General features: G+C 39.0%; 1 protein-coding gene across 4 annotated transcripts in view; it reads right to left on the bottom strand.

The window, feature by feature from the left end:
- USP3 (ubiquitin specific peptidase 3) overlaps positions 1–16,960 on the bottom strand; it is a 115,450-nt gene that overhangs the window by 77,729 nt on the left and 20,761 nt on the right. The window contains exon 1 of one of the 4 annotated variants that reach the window (XM_047736357.1): positions 73–94. The exons of the other annotated variants lie outside the window; for them this stretch is intronic. Within the exon in view, the coding sequence (XP_047592313.1) occupies positions 73–79 (7 nt within the window). The 5' untranslated portion in view covers positions 80–94. Of the gene's footprint in view, positions 1–72; positions 95–16,960 lie in introns of those variants that run through there. 4 annotated transcript variants of the gene reach the window in all.

Here is a 16,960-nt window from a genome sequence, read left to right as displayed (position 1 = left end):
GTCCACATATGAGGGGTATGGGAGAGGCACCACAACCCAACCATAAATTCAGGAGTATAATAAATTCACTACCTAGCATGTAGTATGTGCTCAATAAACACCTGTTGAAATTTCAAATTTCCTAGTTTCCTAGTTTAAGACACCAAGCTCTTCCAAGTTCTGGTCCCTACTATACTGCTCTTGCCTTACAGGCCTTTCTCCCTGTAAGAAAAATTAACCAAAACTGGAAATAAGGTTCATCAAGAACTGTAAGCCCTTTTAATGTATAATGAAACATTGTTTAATAGGTCCTCCCAAATATGTTTAATTATAGATTGATCTGCTGCTTACTTTTGATTAGGACCCAAATTCTATGAAGTTAATAGTTTTTTTTTTTTTTTTTACAGATTTTTATTTGGTAGAGATAATATCTCTCCAGCACCCTCCAAAGGTAATGGTTTTACCACCCAGTAGGACATTAACCAATTTTATATTGAGTTTATTTATTTCAATATTCTTTCTTCAATACCTGCATTCACTCAATTCCTCAAATGCTTTTAGAATCAGCTTTACCATCCTGCTGGTATTCTCATTAATGAGTTAAATAAATCTCTGACATACGTTCATTCTGTATTTGTCTGGGAGGGAAGAGGTGGGCAAGGAAGACTAGGAAAGCACAATGATACACAGCCCAAGGGATGCTGCCTGTCTGGCCAGTGAAGGGCCCTATTTTTTTTATATATATATTTTATTTATTTATTTTGACAGAGGGGTCACAAGTAGGCAGAAAGGCAGGCAGAGAGAGAGAGAGAGGGAAGCAGGCTCCCTGCCGAGCAGGGAGCCCAATGTGGGGCTCCATCCCAGGACCCTGGGATCATGACCCGAGCCGAAGGCAGAGGCTTTAACCCACTGAGCCACCCAGGCGCCCCCCTAACTATTTTTGAATACGAAAATTGCATGGTAAAATTCCCTTCTGGCAAGCAAGGGTCCTACCTGACCTTAGTGCATTCACACATTTACATTAACTGCCAGAGTCATCCTGAAGGCATTTGAGTTTTTTACTCAATTGGGTCCAATTTTATTATATTTGCATGTAAGCTACATGACTGAAAGGCCAAGAACACCTTCCAAACTGCTAACAACAATTATTATAGGCAGGTACAAGAAAAGACCGTATGTGAGAGGAGACTGTTGGCTTTTTATTTGTACACCCCTGTGGTATTTGACTTACACTAACAAGAATGTGATTTTTTTTACAGAGGAGCACAGGGGAAGGGAGGGAAAAATAAAACAAGACAAAATCACAGAGGGAGACAAAACATAGGAGACTCTTAATCATAGGAAACAAACTAAAGATTGCAGGTGGTGGACATTAAGGAGTGCATGTGATGTAATGAGAACTGGGTATTATAAAAGATTATGAATCACTGACCTCTACCTCTGAAACCAATAATACATATGTTAATTAACTGAATTAATGAACTGAATTAAAAGTTTTAAAGAAATATAATGTTTTATAGTTTAAAAAGAAAGTTCCATAAAGTATATTTTAAAAAAATAAATTAGAACACAGTTTACTTGAAATAGGTATCCACGGTTTGAGATAATTTGGAGGACTGAAAAACTAAGAATATTATTGTTTTGTTCCTCCAACAAATCTTTTTTTCTCTTAGTAAATACTAAGAAATGCCATAACTCAATCTGGGGAAAAAAAAAAGCTGTTGAGGTTTAATATTAATCTGAAATAAAAAATTATGTTACAATAGTAAGTTTAGGTTCGACTTTTTAACTATCTAGGATTTGTTTTCATTTTAATTATGGAAGATTTTTTTCCTCCTTTAAATGAGAAAAAGAAAATCTAGAGCAAAATCACTACTACTTTGGTGTGTTTTCTACCAAGTGTTCCTTTGTTCCCCCTTATAGTTGGAAAAATACAACACATACCACATACAATCTCATGATCTAATTTCTCCACTGTCAATATGTTATTTTTTAAAAGATTTTATTTACTTATTTATTTGAAATAGAGGAAAAGAGAGAGCAAGCATTAGTGGGGGGCAGAGAAAGAGGGAAGAGAATCTCCACTGAGCAGAGAGCCCAATGCAGCTAGATGCTAAGCTCAATCCCACGACCCCAAGATCATGACCTAAGCTGAAGGCAGATGTTTAATCAACTGAGCCACCTAGGAGTCCCTCCACTGTCAGTATATTAAATGCATTTCTGCATGTTATTGAATTTAGAACAGTGTACTCTATATTTAGTCTTATAATATCTCAACTACCTCAAAAAGTTTGATTAATTTTTAATTTCTCAATTTCAAATTTTAAAATGGCACCATGAGGCTGAGGGGAGAAAAAATAATGGCTTGATAGGTACAGAGTTTATTTTGGGATGATGAAAGTGTCTTACAACTAGACAGAGGTGGTTATAGATGTACTAAATGCCACTGAACTGTCCACTTGAAAATGGTTAATTTTATGTTTTGTGAATTGTACTTCAATAAAAAAAAGTAGTTAAATGAACAGGTACTTTAGACAGGCATGAGGAAAGAGAGTAAAAGGGAAAAAGTACTGACTTTTAAAAACATGCAAACAAGTGACTGTGCCTTTTAGTAAATCTCAAAAGTTCCCTTTCTGAGTTAAGAAACCGGACTTCTTCTATCATGAATATTTATAATAAGAAAGTTAAAAATATGTGATAGGACAGTTGGTCTTGGCTATTTAAATGATAGTACTTTCTGAGAGCTTAATACTTTTAACACCAGAAAGACGTGAAAGCTAAAAAGCTACATAGAATAGGGTATGATGAGGCATTCTGAAGCCACTTAATTGCACTGCATTGGGGGAATATTCACCTTATTCAAATTAAGAGCCTTTCATGTACTCAAAACAATATAAAATAGGAAGAAAAATATTGGCTTTACTCAATTGTTGTTAATATTCAATTATTGTTAAGAACAGAACAGGGCAGGGTGCCTGGGTGGCTCAGTGGGTTAAGCCTCTGCCTTCGGCTCAGGTCATGATCTCAGGGTCCTGGGATCGAGCCCCACATCGGGCTCTCTGCTCAGCAGGGAGCCTGTTTCCCCCTCTCTCTCTGCCTGCCTCTCTCCCTACTTGTGATCTCTCTCTGTCAAATAAATAAATAAAATCTTAAAGAAAAAAAAAGAACAGAACAGGACATAACATGAATAAAAGAATATCATAAATAATAAAATTATTCATTTTATCACCTAAGGGGCACTCTCTTATAAAAGGCAGTCTCAATTTATAGGAAGATGAGTTTCAAAGGTTTATCTGTAGGATGAACATATTTCCCATGGAAACAGCATTAGAGGTTTCCAGGCTCTTCTATAAAATTCTAAGTGAACTGTAACGTAACTAACTAAAATGTATAGCTGACCCTGGAACAATGGAGGGGTTAAGAGTCCCAACCCCCGCAGAGTTAAAAATCCACATATAACTTCTGACTCCCCAAAAACTCAACTACTAATAGCCTGTTGTTGACCAGAAGATTTACTGATAACATAAACAGTCCATTAATACATATTTTGTATGTTATATGTATTAGATACCATATTCTTAGAATACAGTAAGCTAGAGAAAAGAATATATTAGGAAAATCCTAAGGAAAGGAAAATACATTTACAGTATTGCACTATATTAATTGAAAAAAATCCACATATAAGTAGACCCATATAGTTCAAACCTGTATTGATTAAGGGTCAACTGTGTATATACATTTTTTAAAAACCACACATGGTCAATAAAAATGTTTTTAAGCTTTCCAGTAAAATATAAAAATATTAAGCTGAAGGGTTTTTGGGGTTTTTTTAATGTTAAATGTTAGAACTTGACAGAAAGAATTACAAGGATGGGAACTTAGAGAAGTTCAAAAAGATAAGCACCCAGGTGGCTCAGTCATTAACCGTCTGCCTTCAGCTCAGGTCATGATCCCAGGGTCCCAGGATCGAGCCCTGCATTGGGCTTCCTGCTCAGTGGGAAGCCTGCTTCTCCTTCTCCCACTCCCCCTGCTTGTGTTCCTTCTCTCTCTCTCTTTCTCTGTCAAATAAATAAATAAAATCTTTAAAGAAAAAAAAGGTAAGTCTAAGAACTTATTAGGGCTCTTTTTATTAGACCTAATCACACTTCAAGGTGATGTCACAGCAAAAAAGCTGGGCAGTGTATTTCTCATACTGTTACACTTGGCCACAACAGGATCACTGGATCTCATAAACGGAGTTTTGCCTTTTACTTAGAATATGTTGTCAAAGTTACTTTTTTTTCCAGCAATCTCTCCCATTTGCTTGGATTTTCCAACCACAAACTCAGTGTCCCTTTTCTAAGCTCAGGCATCTCAGCCCAGAAGTTGGTACTAACTAGGCTCCTTCTACTCTCTTCCTTCGCTATGGCCTTAGAACCCTCCTCTCGCCCTGTTCTCATCTCAGCCACAAGGTCTGCAACTTGGCAACAGGGCCTTTTTGGAGGAAGAGGAGAGTCTTGATCCTCTCCTGAACTAGAGCCACCTTTGAGAAGGTAGAGACTGTAACACATATGCTGGGCAGGGGAGAGAGATGGAAGAGCACCAGCCTCTAAATCATGCTAATGCCATGAATTCCTCCTAAAGTCCCCAAAGCTTTAACTCGCCTAGAAACCAGGAAGTGAGAATTGACAGGGCACAGAGGTAGAGGGAAGGCATCCAAATGATCTACAGACCAAGTGGTTTTATTCCTTACTATTTTTGTAAAATGTTCCTTTATCAAGAGATAAGAAAGATTGCAAACTAGGGAATTTGTGCGTACCAGGGCCTATTTACACACAGATGTTTTCACGTTGCGTTCAGAAGACAAAGACTTCATAGGAGAAAACAGCATCTGCACTTTCCACATAACCACTAGTCTTCAATCCCCTTATTATTCATTACATAGAACCTAACAATATAGAGTACATTTGATATTTAAAGCCTATCAACATCTCTCCTGGAATTCTTTTTTTAATAAATTAATTTATTTTTGAGAGGAAGAGAGGGAGAAAACATGTGCAAGCAGGGAGAGGAGCAGAGGGAGAGGAAGAGAGAGAGAGAGAATCTCAAGCAGACTCCAGAGTCCCATGAGAGGCTTGATCTCATGACCCTGAGATCATGATCTCAAAAACCAAGAGTTGGACTCTCAACTGACTGAGCCACCCAGGCGCCTCTCTCTTGGAATTATAAAGTTTTGTTTCTTACAAAACATCAAGCACCAATGCTTATGACACAACTTAGTGCCTCTACACACAAAATAGTTCAAGCATACAGCACTGACACAGAAGCCACTTAGAGTGCATCCATTATTCAATTGTTGCTTCAACTGGTAGTGAGAGGCTCTTTATCTTCTTAAGAATTCAGAAAGGTGAGGATCTGATGACCAAGATTCTAGTCCTGGCTCTATCACTACTAGCTATAGAACTGAGAACATCACTTCTCTTCTGGGTCTATTTCTTCATTGTAATATGAAGACTAGGCAATAAGCATATCCCCTCTAATCATACAATCAGTCAAAGAACATAAAGGATAAAATAAATGAAACAATAATGTCATCCTCCCATACAGACAAATGTCTTCCAACTCCACTCTCCACTTAAAGGCTTAACAGAAGGATTAATTGCTAATGTAGTGTAATTTTCTAAACCAATGGTTTTCAGCTTTTTTTTTCCTGCCTGGGACCACTTGAGAGACAAACACATTCCCACCACATTGCCCATCAGTAGCAGCAACTCATCACAGCTGTGGGGATGGGAAGTGTGTGGAATCACTGAACAAACATGCTGCTATGACAGTAAAACTCAGAACACCACTCCCTCAACACACACAAAATTTTTAAAGCTCAACACTCTAAAACTATTACCAAGCCATAAGAAAACATCAATAATATAGTTTTTTGTTTTTGTTTTTGTTTTTTAAAGCAAGCTCATGGGGCATCTGGGTGGCTCAGTTGGTTAAGCACTGCCTTCAGCTCAGGTCATGATCCAAGGGTCCTGTGATGGAGCCCCGCATCGGGCTGCCTGCTCAGTGGGAAGCCTGCTTCTCCCTATCCCACTCCCTCTGCTTGTGTTCCCCATCTTGCTGTGTTTCTCTCTGTCAAATAAATAAATAAAATCTTAAAAAAAAAAAAAAAGGCAAGTTCACTTTTATCTAGTTAATATTCATCCAAGACATATTATGTGCCAGGCACTACAGCAATCACTTCAAGAATATTACTTCATTTAATCCTCTAAAATCTAGTAAGGGGGGCACCTGGGTGGCTCAGTGGGTTAAGCCGCTGCCTTCGGCTCAGGTCATGATCCCAGGTCCTGGGTTCGAGCCCCACATTGGGCTTTCTGCTCAGCAGGAAGCCTGCTTCCTCCTCTCTCTCTGCCTGCCTCTCTGCCTACTTGTGATTTCTCTCTGTCAAATAAATAAATAGAATCTTTAAAAAAAAATCTAGTAAGGAATACACTATTCTTTGGCCTGTTTTACAGACAAAGAAACTGAAGCAGAGACAAGTTATGTAACTTGCTAAGTTAGTAAGTGACAGAACTAGAAACCAAACTCTGTTTGAAGGCATGGACTGCTATAAAGCAGTAAGACCAGAAGGTTGTCATTTTTGTTTTAAAAAGATTTTATACTATGTGTTTCTGTGTGTATATTATATGCCTCTATATAAAATTTTTTAAAAGTCTGGAAGAATATAATGGTAACTGTTAGTGATTATGTAAAAGGAAGGGGGTGAGGGATTGGAGCCACATAGACCTACTTTCCACCATGGTGATTTTTTTCAGAAAACATTCCTTCTTTTATAATAAAAATTTAAATGGCTTATATTTAAAGATACTCGTATTGTAAAGTTGTCTTAATGAAACAGACTTATTCTAAATTTTAACCACGAGTGGTAAATTAAACCAAAATCCAAGATTATTGTAACTCTATGGGTTTGTAAAAATCAGTGAAAACAAAATTTTTGCAGCTCTTTTTCAAAACGCACACACACACACACACACACACACACACTACACAAAAGCATCAATAGCAAAAGTGTTATTCCTCTTAAAACTAGAGAATAGGGCAGTATTATCATAAAAATTCTATGAATATTCCAGTAAACATAAGTAGAATTATATTCTAGAACTAACCCAACTAACCCTCCAACTGAGATATTTTTAGAAATTTAAGAGCAAGGCATATAATCTTCTTTATATCATAAATATTATTTGAACCATATGCTCACAAGCCTATTCCATGCTAAAAGTCCTGAAGTCTCTCCTATCTTCAACTTGAATCTTCTGAAATTACTGGGGAAAGAAGTAGGTAAAGTCAGATAAAGAGAGAGCAGGAACTGGGCCATAATATAGTCCAGAAAAGAAGAAACCCAGCTATCTTAAGCAACTGCCAAAGGTGCCAGAGCAGTCTGAATGGAACCAAACTCATTGTCTGTCGCCCCCCATCCTCCAGTGCTGATCATTCTGGGAATGGGCACTGGGTTCCCAGGGAACAGGGAAATAGGACAGTTCTTTTAAAAAGCAACAGGAGGTGCTCAGGGCCAAAGGAGTGAGCCAATGCAGACTTTGGGAGACTAAGCAGAGCACCAAATGCAAAGAGGACAGAAGTGGCAGGTTGGGACTCAAGGCCAGGATCACAGAACCAAGAGTTTAGGGACAAGGCAGGAAAGGGAATGATGAAGCAAAGCTTATCTTGGTCATCTTTCCACTTTGCCCATTAAAACCTTTCCCACCTTCCTCCTTCTGGCAGCTCTTTCCTGCCTCACTTCCATTCTTACTCAAGATTTAGTTATCCAGGGGTGCCTGCATGGCTCAGTGGGTTAAGCCTCTGCCTTCGGCTCAGGTCATGGTCTCAGGGTTCTGGGATCGAGCCCCCTGCATTGGGCTCTCTGCTCAGCAGGAAGCCTGCTTTCCCCTCTCCCTTTGCCTGCCTCTCTGCCTACTTGCGATCTCTTTCAAATAAATAAAATCTTAAAAAAAAAAAAAAAAAGACTTAGCAATCCATAAATGTCTTTCTGAATCATTAAATAAGTAAACTGTTTCCTGGTAAAGTCACAATTCAATATTTCTCAAATCATTCTCTCCTTTCTGTTTAACAGCCCTGTAACAGATTAAAGATAGCCACAAAGTTTTTGACACTACTCCCATCAAGAAGTAGATCTGTGTCCTCATTCTTTGAATTTGGCAGGCTATGTAACTGCCCTGACCAAATGAGTAAGACAGAAGTGACTCCGTATTCATTTGCAGAACTAGGCCTTAAGAATTTGGCAGCTTCCTTTCGCTATTACTTGGAATGCTTACTCTTGGAAATGCTAGCCACTATCTAAGGAGACTGATCACCCAACATACCGTGAGAAACCCAAACCACATGGGGAGACCTTGGAGAATATGACACCATGGTGTGGGAGGACTGGGAAAGGGAGAGCATAGAAGCAGCAGACATGTGGGTTAATAAGCCATCTTGGTAGAAGACGCTCCAGCCCCAGGTACTCCAGCAGATGCAACACCAGCCAAGTTCTTCCTGAAGTATGATCCCCCAAATCAGAAGCAAAGTAAAATGGTTGTTTTAAGCTACTAAGATGTGGGAAAGTTTGTTATACAGCAGTAGATAATCAGAAGACCACTTATAGAAAGAAAGGTATCAGTGATAGAGCATCCATCATTCATACCTGCCAAACTCACTGAAATGACTAACACTCTTGTTTAACAGAAGTGAGGATGGGAGCCTCCAAGAGGTTCCACCCATAAGAATCAAAACTATACAAGGGCTAGACTATCCCCTCTACAACAGAAGTAGTAAGAAAGTAAAAGACATGGTGGCCTATCATAACTAAGCTGCCATCATCTTTGGGACTGGCTCTTTCTGTATCCTTCCAATATTTTTTTTCCTTCTAATATTTTAATAACTCAAATCCAGATGTACTGTCACTACTATAAGGCAACCTAATTCTTTCTTTAGCACTCCTAATGTTGCCCTGTATTATAAAAACCTTCAAAATCTCAAAAAAACCACTATTCCCATAGCAACCCCAAATTCTGAATAAAGATCCTTAAGAAAGTGTCATTGGCACCTGCAAGAATTCCTTTTCTCTCCTTTAAAGCTACCAAGCCTAGCCTTCACTCCTTTTCCCTCTCTGGATTATGTTCTTTAATAAGCATTCTGGGAAACCTCAGATTTTACTAAAGTTTCGATTTGAAAAACTGAACAGTTATGAATTGAGAACATCCTACTTCATTTCTGTTTCCAATTCTGTCTTTGCTCTGAGTTCTGACATATTCCTGAGCCAGCCTGACTTGATCCCTGTCTCACACAGCAATGTCTGATCCCAGACCTCTGTAGTTGGAATCAAGAGCCCACATGCTAATAACCAGAATCTCAAGATTTCCAAGGAAGTGCTCACATTTTTCTCTTAAAGTTCTCATGAAACTGTTGCACAGCCAGCCCAGAAAGAGGAGGAAAGGGAAGGACACAATGACCAGAATTCTACTCTAGATCATCTTGGTTGAACTAGGCAGAGGCCTTAATCACCTGCCCTTGACTCTTGCCTAAAGAAATCTTCCTTCTCTTTTTTTTTTTTTTTTTTTTAAGATTTTACTTACTTCTTTGACAGAGAGACTATGAGAGAGAGGGACACAAGCAGGGGAAGTGGGAGAGGGAGAACCAGACCTCCTGCTGAGCAGAGAGCCCAATGCAGGGCTCTATCCCAGGACCCCAGGATCATGACCTGAGCCAAAGGCAGATGCTTAATGACTGAGTGACGCAGGCGCCCCAAGAAATCTTCCTTCTTTAACATAAAATGTACCAAATGACTAGGTTACCCTCATAAGAATGTAACTGTTACTCTATAGACTCAAAATAAACATGTTAGAGGTCATGTGATATAATGAAGCAAGCATGGGCTCCAGGACCAACGATTTTAAATTTACCTTCTAGCTCTATCAGTTTTTTCTTTTTTCAAAGATTTTATTTATTTGACACAGAGAGAGAGAGATCAGAGAGGCAGGCAGAGAGAAAGGAGGAAGCAGGCTCTCCGCTGAGCAGAAAGCCCGATGCGGGGCTTGATCCCAGGACGCTGAGACCATGACCTGAGCCGAAGGCAGAGGCTTAACCCACTGAGCCACCCAGGCGCCTCATAGCTCTACCAGTTTTATTCTATGACCTACGGGAGCTGGTTCCAGAGCCAGCTTCCTCATCTGTATTACAGGGCAAATACCACCTCTACCTCACATGGCTGTGTTAATGATTTCATGAGACAAAAGATATAAAGTGCACAGCAAAGGGCCTAACAAACAGAAAGCACCAGTGATGGTCAGTTCCTTTCCATTAAAAACACATTAGAAAGAATAAAATGGTTGGCAGGGGTCAATTCTGGTTGCTGCAATTATAAATAACAGTTAACATATGGCCACATATACCATGACTACTAATTCTCAAAATTTTTTCTCTTAGTTTACACCCACTAAAAGGAACTTCAGCTAACAATTCCTTTGCCTAGAAGAATTTCATATACATAAGTCACATTAAAGTTAAAACTCTCTCAGAAACTCCTCCTATATCTGACCTAAAATTAAATTATATTCAAAACATCAAATGAATCAGATAAAATACTCAATCCTGATAAGCTTATTTCAAAATTGACTGAACTACTAAACCACCTTAATGTCAGAATCATTAAACTTTATACACCTAATGTAAAATAAATATATTTAGAAAGCAAACACAGTTCAGGTGTACATTCTGAGAAATGTGCAAAAAGGTTTAGACAACTTAGTAAGATGCTACTTAGATAAAATATTTAAGTACAGAGGCAACTTAAGTGTCAAAATCATACTGAAAATACTGAACTCAGAGGTATTCAGAACAGAGATTAAATCCTGATTCACCAATCTAATCAAGCAAAACATACCTTGAGTAAACCAACACCCAATACAATGTGCTAGACCAAAGTCATTTAAAAATATTTTTTAACTTTGAAGTATAGTTGGCACACAATTAGTTTTGTGTCTTGTTACATTAGTTTTAAGGTATAACAATAGTGATTGGACAACTCTATACCTTATGCTACGCTCACAAGTGTAGCTACCATCTGCCATCGTACAACACTGTTAAAACACCACTGTGTATTCCCTATGCTGTACCTTTCATTCCCATGACTTAAACATTCCATAACTAAAACCTGTACCTCCTACTCCTGCTCACCCACCTTGCCTGTCTCTCCACCCCTCCCCTCTGGCAACCACCTGTCTGTTCTCTGTTTATAGGTCTGTTTCTGCTTTGTTTTTTAGATTCCATATGAGTGAAATCATATGGTATGTCTTTCTCTGATTTATTTCACTTAGCATTATACCCTCTAGGTCCATCGTGTTGTTGCAAATGCCAAGATCTCATTCTTTTTTATGGCTGAGTGATATTCCAGTGTGTGTGTGTGTGTGTGTGTGTGTGTGTGTGTGTCTCTCTCTCTCTCTCTCTCCCACATCTTTTTTTTTTTTTTTTTTTTTGAGAGAGAGAGAGAAGCAGACTCCCTGCTGAGCAGGAAGCCTGGTGTGGGGCTCTATCTCAGAACCTTGAGATTATGACCTGAGCCAAAGGCAGGTGTTTAACTGATTGAGCCAACTTGGCACCCCTCTCCCACATCTTCTTTATCCATTCATCTGTCGATCAACACTTGAGTTCCTTCCTTATCTTGGCTATTATAAATAACACTACAATAAACATAAGGATGCATATATCTTTTCTTTTCTTTTCTTTTTTTTAAATTTTATTTTTTATAAACATGTATTTTTATCCCCAGGGGTACAGGTCTGCGAATTGCCAGGTTTACACACTTCACAGCACTCACCATAGCACATACCCTCCCCAATATCCATAACCCCACCCCCCTCTCCCAACCCCCTCCCCCCACCAACCCTCAGTTTGTTTTGTGAGATTAAGAGTCACTTATGGTTTGTCTCCCTCCCAATCCCATCTTGTTTCATTTACTCTTCTCCTACCCCCTCAACCCCCCATGTTGCATCTCCTCTCCCTCATATCAGGGAGATCATATGATAGTTGTCTTTCTCCGATTGACTTATTTCGCTAAGCATGATACCCTCTAGTTCCATCCACGTCGTCGCAAATGGCAAGATTTCATTTCTTTTGATGGCTGCATAGTATTCCATTGTGTATATATACCACATCTTCTTTATCCATTCGTCTGTAGATGGACATCAGGTTCTTTCCATAGTTTGGCTATTGTAGACATTGCTGCTATAAACATTCGGGTGCACGTGCCCCTTCGGATCACTACGTTTGTATCTTTAGGGTAAATACCCAGCAGTGCAATTGCTGGGTCATAGGGTAGTTCTATTTTCAACATTTTGAGGAACCTCCATGCTGTTTTCCAGAGTGGTTGCACCAGCTTGCATTCCCACCAACAGTGTAGGAGGGTTCCCCTTTCTCCGCATCCTCGCCGGCATCTGTCATTTCCTGACTTGTTAATTTTAGCCATTCTGATTGGTGTGAGGTGATATCTCATGGTGGTTTTGATTTGTATTTCCCTGATGCCGAGTGATGTGGAGCACTTTTTCATGTGTCTGCTGGCCATCTGGATGTCTTCTTTGCAGAAATGTCTGTTCATGTCCTCTGCCCATTTCTTGATTGGATTATTTGTTCTTTGGGTGTTGAGTTTGCTAAGTTCTTTATAGATTTTGGACACTAGCCCTTTATCTGATGTCATTTGCAAATACCTTCTCCCATTCTGTCAGTTGTCTTTTGGTTTTGTTCACTGTTTCCTTTGCTGTGCAAAAGCTTTTGATCTTGATAAAATCCCAATAGTTCATTTTTGCCCTTGCTTCCCTTGCCTTTGGTGATGTTCCTAGGAAGATGTTGCTGCGGCTGAGGTCGAAGAGGTTGCTGCCTGCGTTCTCCTCGAGGATTTTGATGGATTCCTTTCTCACATTGAGATCCTTCATCCATTTTGAGTCTATTTTCGTGTGTGGTGTAAGGAAATGATCCAATTTCATTTTTCTGCATGTGGCTGTCCAATTTTCCCAACACCATTTATTGAAGAGGCTGTCTTTTTTCCATTGGACATTCTTTCCTGCTTTGTCGAAGATGAGTTGACCATAGAGTGGAGGGTCCATTTCTGGGCTCTCTATTCTGTTCCACTGATCTATGTGTCTGTTTTTGTGCCAGTACCATGCTGTCTTGATGATGACAGCTTTGTAATAGAGCTTGAAGTCCGGAATTGTGATGCCACCGACTTTGGCTTTCTTTTTCAATATTCCTTTGGCTATTCGAGGTCTTTTCTGGTTCCATATAAATTTTAGGACTATTTGTTCCATTTCTTTGAAAAAAATGGATGGTACTTTGATAGGAATTGCATTAAATGTGTAGATTGCTTTAGGTAGCATAGACATTTTCACAATATTTATTCTTCCAATCCAGGAGCATGGAACATTTTTCCATTTCTTTGTGTCTTCCTCAATTTCTTTCATGAGTACTTTATAGTTTTCGGTGTATAGATTCTTAGTCTCTTTGGTTAGGTTTATTCCCAGGTATCTTATAGTTTTGGGTGCAATTGTAAATGGGATGGACTCCTTAATTTCTCTTTCTTCTGTCTTGTCGTTGGTGTAGAGAAATGCAACTGATTTCTGTGCATTGATTTTATATCCTGACACTTGACTGAATTCCTGTACAAGTTCTAGCAGTTTTGGAGTGGAGTCTTTTGGGTTTTCCACATATAGTATCATATCATCTGCAAAGAGTGATAGTTTGACTTCTTCTTTGCCGATTTGGATGCCTTTAATTTCCTTTTGTTGTCTGATTGCTGAGGCTAGGACTTCTAGTACTATGTTGAATAGCAGTGGTGATAACGGACATCCCTGCCGTGTTCCTGACCTTAGCGGAAAAGCTTTCAGTTTTTCTCCATTGAGAATGATATTTGCCGTGGGTTTTTCATAGATGGCTTTGATACTATTGAGGTATGTGCCCTCTATCCCTACACTTTGAAGAGTTTTGATCAGGAAGGGATGCTGTACTTTGACAAATGCTTTTTCAGCATCTATGGAGAGTATCATATGATTCTTGTTCTTTCTTTTATTAATGTGTTGTATCACATTGATTGATTTGCAGATGTTGAACCAACCTTGCAGCCCTGGAATAAATCCCACTTGGTCGTGGTGAATAATCCTTTTAATGTACTGTTGAATCCTATTGGCTAGTATTTTGGCGAGAATTTTTGTACCTGTGTTCATCAAGGATATTGGTCTGTAGTTCTTTTTTTTTTTTTTAAAGATTTTTATTTATTTGACAGAGAGAAATCACAAGTAGGCAGAGAGGCAGGCAGAGAGAGAGGAGGAAGCAGGCTCCCCGCTGAGCAGAAAGCCTGATGCGGGGCTCGAACCCAGGACCTGGGATCATGACCTGAGCCGAAGGCAGCGGCTTAACCCACTGAGCCACCCAGGCGCCCCTGTAGTTCTCTTTTTTGATGGGATCCTTGTCTGGTTTTGGGATCAAGGTGATGCTGGCCTCATAAAATGAGTTTGGAAGTTTTCCTTCTATTTCTATTTTTTGGAACAGTTTCAGGAGAATAGGAATTAGTTCTTCTTTAAATGTTTGGTAGAATTCCCCCGGGAAGCCATCTGGCCCTGGGCTTTTGTTTGTTTGGAGATTTTTGATGACTGTTTCAATCTCTTTACTGGTTATGGGTCTGTTCAGGCTTTCCATTTCTACCTGGTTCAGCTGTGGTAGTTTATATGTCTCTAGGAATGCATCCATTTCTTCCAGATTGTCAAATTTGTTGGCGTAGAGTTGCTCATAGTATGTTCTTATAATTGTCTGTATTTCTTTGGTGTTCGTTGTGATCTCTCCTCTTTCATTCATGATTTTATTTATTTGGGTCCTTTCTCTTTTCTTTTTGAGAAGTCTGGCCAGGGGTTTATCAATCTTATTAATTCTTTCAAAGAACCAGCTCCTAGTTTCGTTGATTTGTTCTATTGTTTTTTTGGTTTCTATTTCATTGATTTCTGCTCTGATCTTTATGATTTCTCTTCTCCTGCTGGGTTTAGGGTTTCTTTCTTGTTCTTTCTCCAGCTCCTTTAGGTGTAGGGTTAGGTTGTGTACCTGAGACCTTTCTTGTTTCTTGAGAAAGGCTTGTATCGCTATATATTTTCCTCTCAGGACTGCCTTTGTTGTGTCCCACAGATTCTGAACCGTTGTGTTTTCATTATCATTTGTTTCCATGAATTTTTTCAATTCTTCTTTAATTTCCTGGTTGACCCATTCATTCTTTAGAAGGATGCTGTTTAGTCTCCATGTATTTGGGTTCTTTCCAAATTTCCTCTTGTTATTGAGTTCTAGCTTTAGAGCATTGTGGTCTGAAAATATGCAGGGAATGATCCCAATCTTTTGATACCGGTTGAGACTTGATTTAGGACCGACAATGTGATCTATTCTGGAGAATGTTCCATGTGCACTAGAGAAGAATGTGTATTCTGTTGCTTTGGGATGAAATGTTCTGAATATATCTGTGATGTCCATCTGGTCCAGTGTGTCATTTAAGGCCTTTATTTCCTTGTTGATCTTTTGCTTGGATGATCTGTCCATTTCAGTGAGGGGAGTGTTAAAATCCCCTACTATTATTATATTATTGTCGATGTGTTTCTTTGATTTTGTTATTAATTGGTTTATATAGTTGGCTGCTCCCATGTTAGGGGCATAGATATTTAAAATTGTTAGATCTTCTTGTTGGACAGTTCCTTTGAGTATGATATAGTGTCCTTCCTCATCTCTTATTATAGTCTTTGGCTTAAAATCTAATTGATCTGATAGAAGGATTGCCACTCCTGCTTTCTTCTGATGTCCATTAGCATGGTAAATTCTTTTCCACCCCCTCACTTTAAACCTGGAGGTGTCTTCGGGTTTAAGATGAGTTTCTTATAGGCAACATATAGATGGGTTTTGTTTTTTTATCCATTCTGATACCTTGTGTCTTTTGATTGGGGCATTTAGCCCATTAACATTCAGGGTAAGTATTGAGAGATATGAATTTAGTGCCATTGTATTGCCTGTAAGGTGACTGTTATTGTATATTGTCTCTGTTTCTTTCTGATCTACTACTTTTAGGGTCTCTCTTTGCTTAGAGGACCCCTTTCAATATTTCCTGTAGAGCTGGTTTGGTATTTGCAAATTCTTTCAGTTTTTGTTTGTCCTGGAAGCTTTAATCTCTCCTTCTATTTTCAATGATAGCCTAGCTGGATATAGTATTCTTGGCTGCATGTTTTTCTCATTTAGTACTCTGAATATATCATGCCAGCTCTTTCTGGCCTGCCAGGTCTCTGTGGATAAGTCTGCTGCCAATCTAATATTTTTACCATTGTACGTTACAGACTTCTTTTCCCGGGTTGCTTTCAGGATCTTTTCTTTGTCACTAAGACTTGTAAATTTTACTATTAGGTGACGGGGTGTGGACCTATTCTTATTGATTTTGAGGGGGGGGTTCTCTGAACCTCCTGGATTTTGATGCTTGTTCCCTTTGCCATATTGGGGAAATTCTCTCCAATAATTCTCTCCAACATACCTTCTGCTCCCCTCTCTGTTTCCTCTTCTTCTGGAATCCCAATTATTCTAATGTTGTTTCGTCTTATGGTGTCACTTATCTCTCGAATTCTCCCCTCCTGGTCCAGTAGCTGTTTGTCCCTCTTTTGCTCAGCTTCTTTATTCTCTCTCATTTGGTCTTCTATATCGCTAATTCTTTCTTCTGCCTCATTTATCCTAGCAATGAGAGCCTCCATTTTTGATTGCACCTCATTAATAGCTTTTTTGATTTCAACTTGGTTAGTTTTTAGTTCTTTTATTTCTCCAGAAAGGGCTTTTATATCTCCCGAGAGGGTTGCTTTAATATCTTCCATGCCTTTTTCAAGCCCGGCTAGAACCTTGAGAATCATCATTCTGAACTCTAGATCTGACATATTACCAATGTCTGTATTGA

Source organism: Lutra lutra, chromosome 7 (genome assembly GCF_902655055.1).
Source record: "Lutra lutra chromosome 7, mLutLut1.2, whole genome shotgun sequence".
In the NCBI taxonomy this organism is placed as follows: Eukaryota; Metazoa; Chordata; class Mammalia; order Carnivora; family Mustelidae; genus Lutra; species Lutra lutra.
The sequence above is the reverse complement of the archived record's forward strand: the minus strand, read 5'-3'. Positions and strand labels throughout refer to the sequence as shown.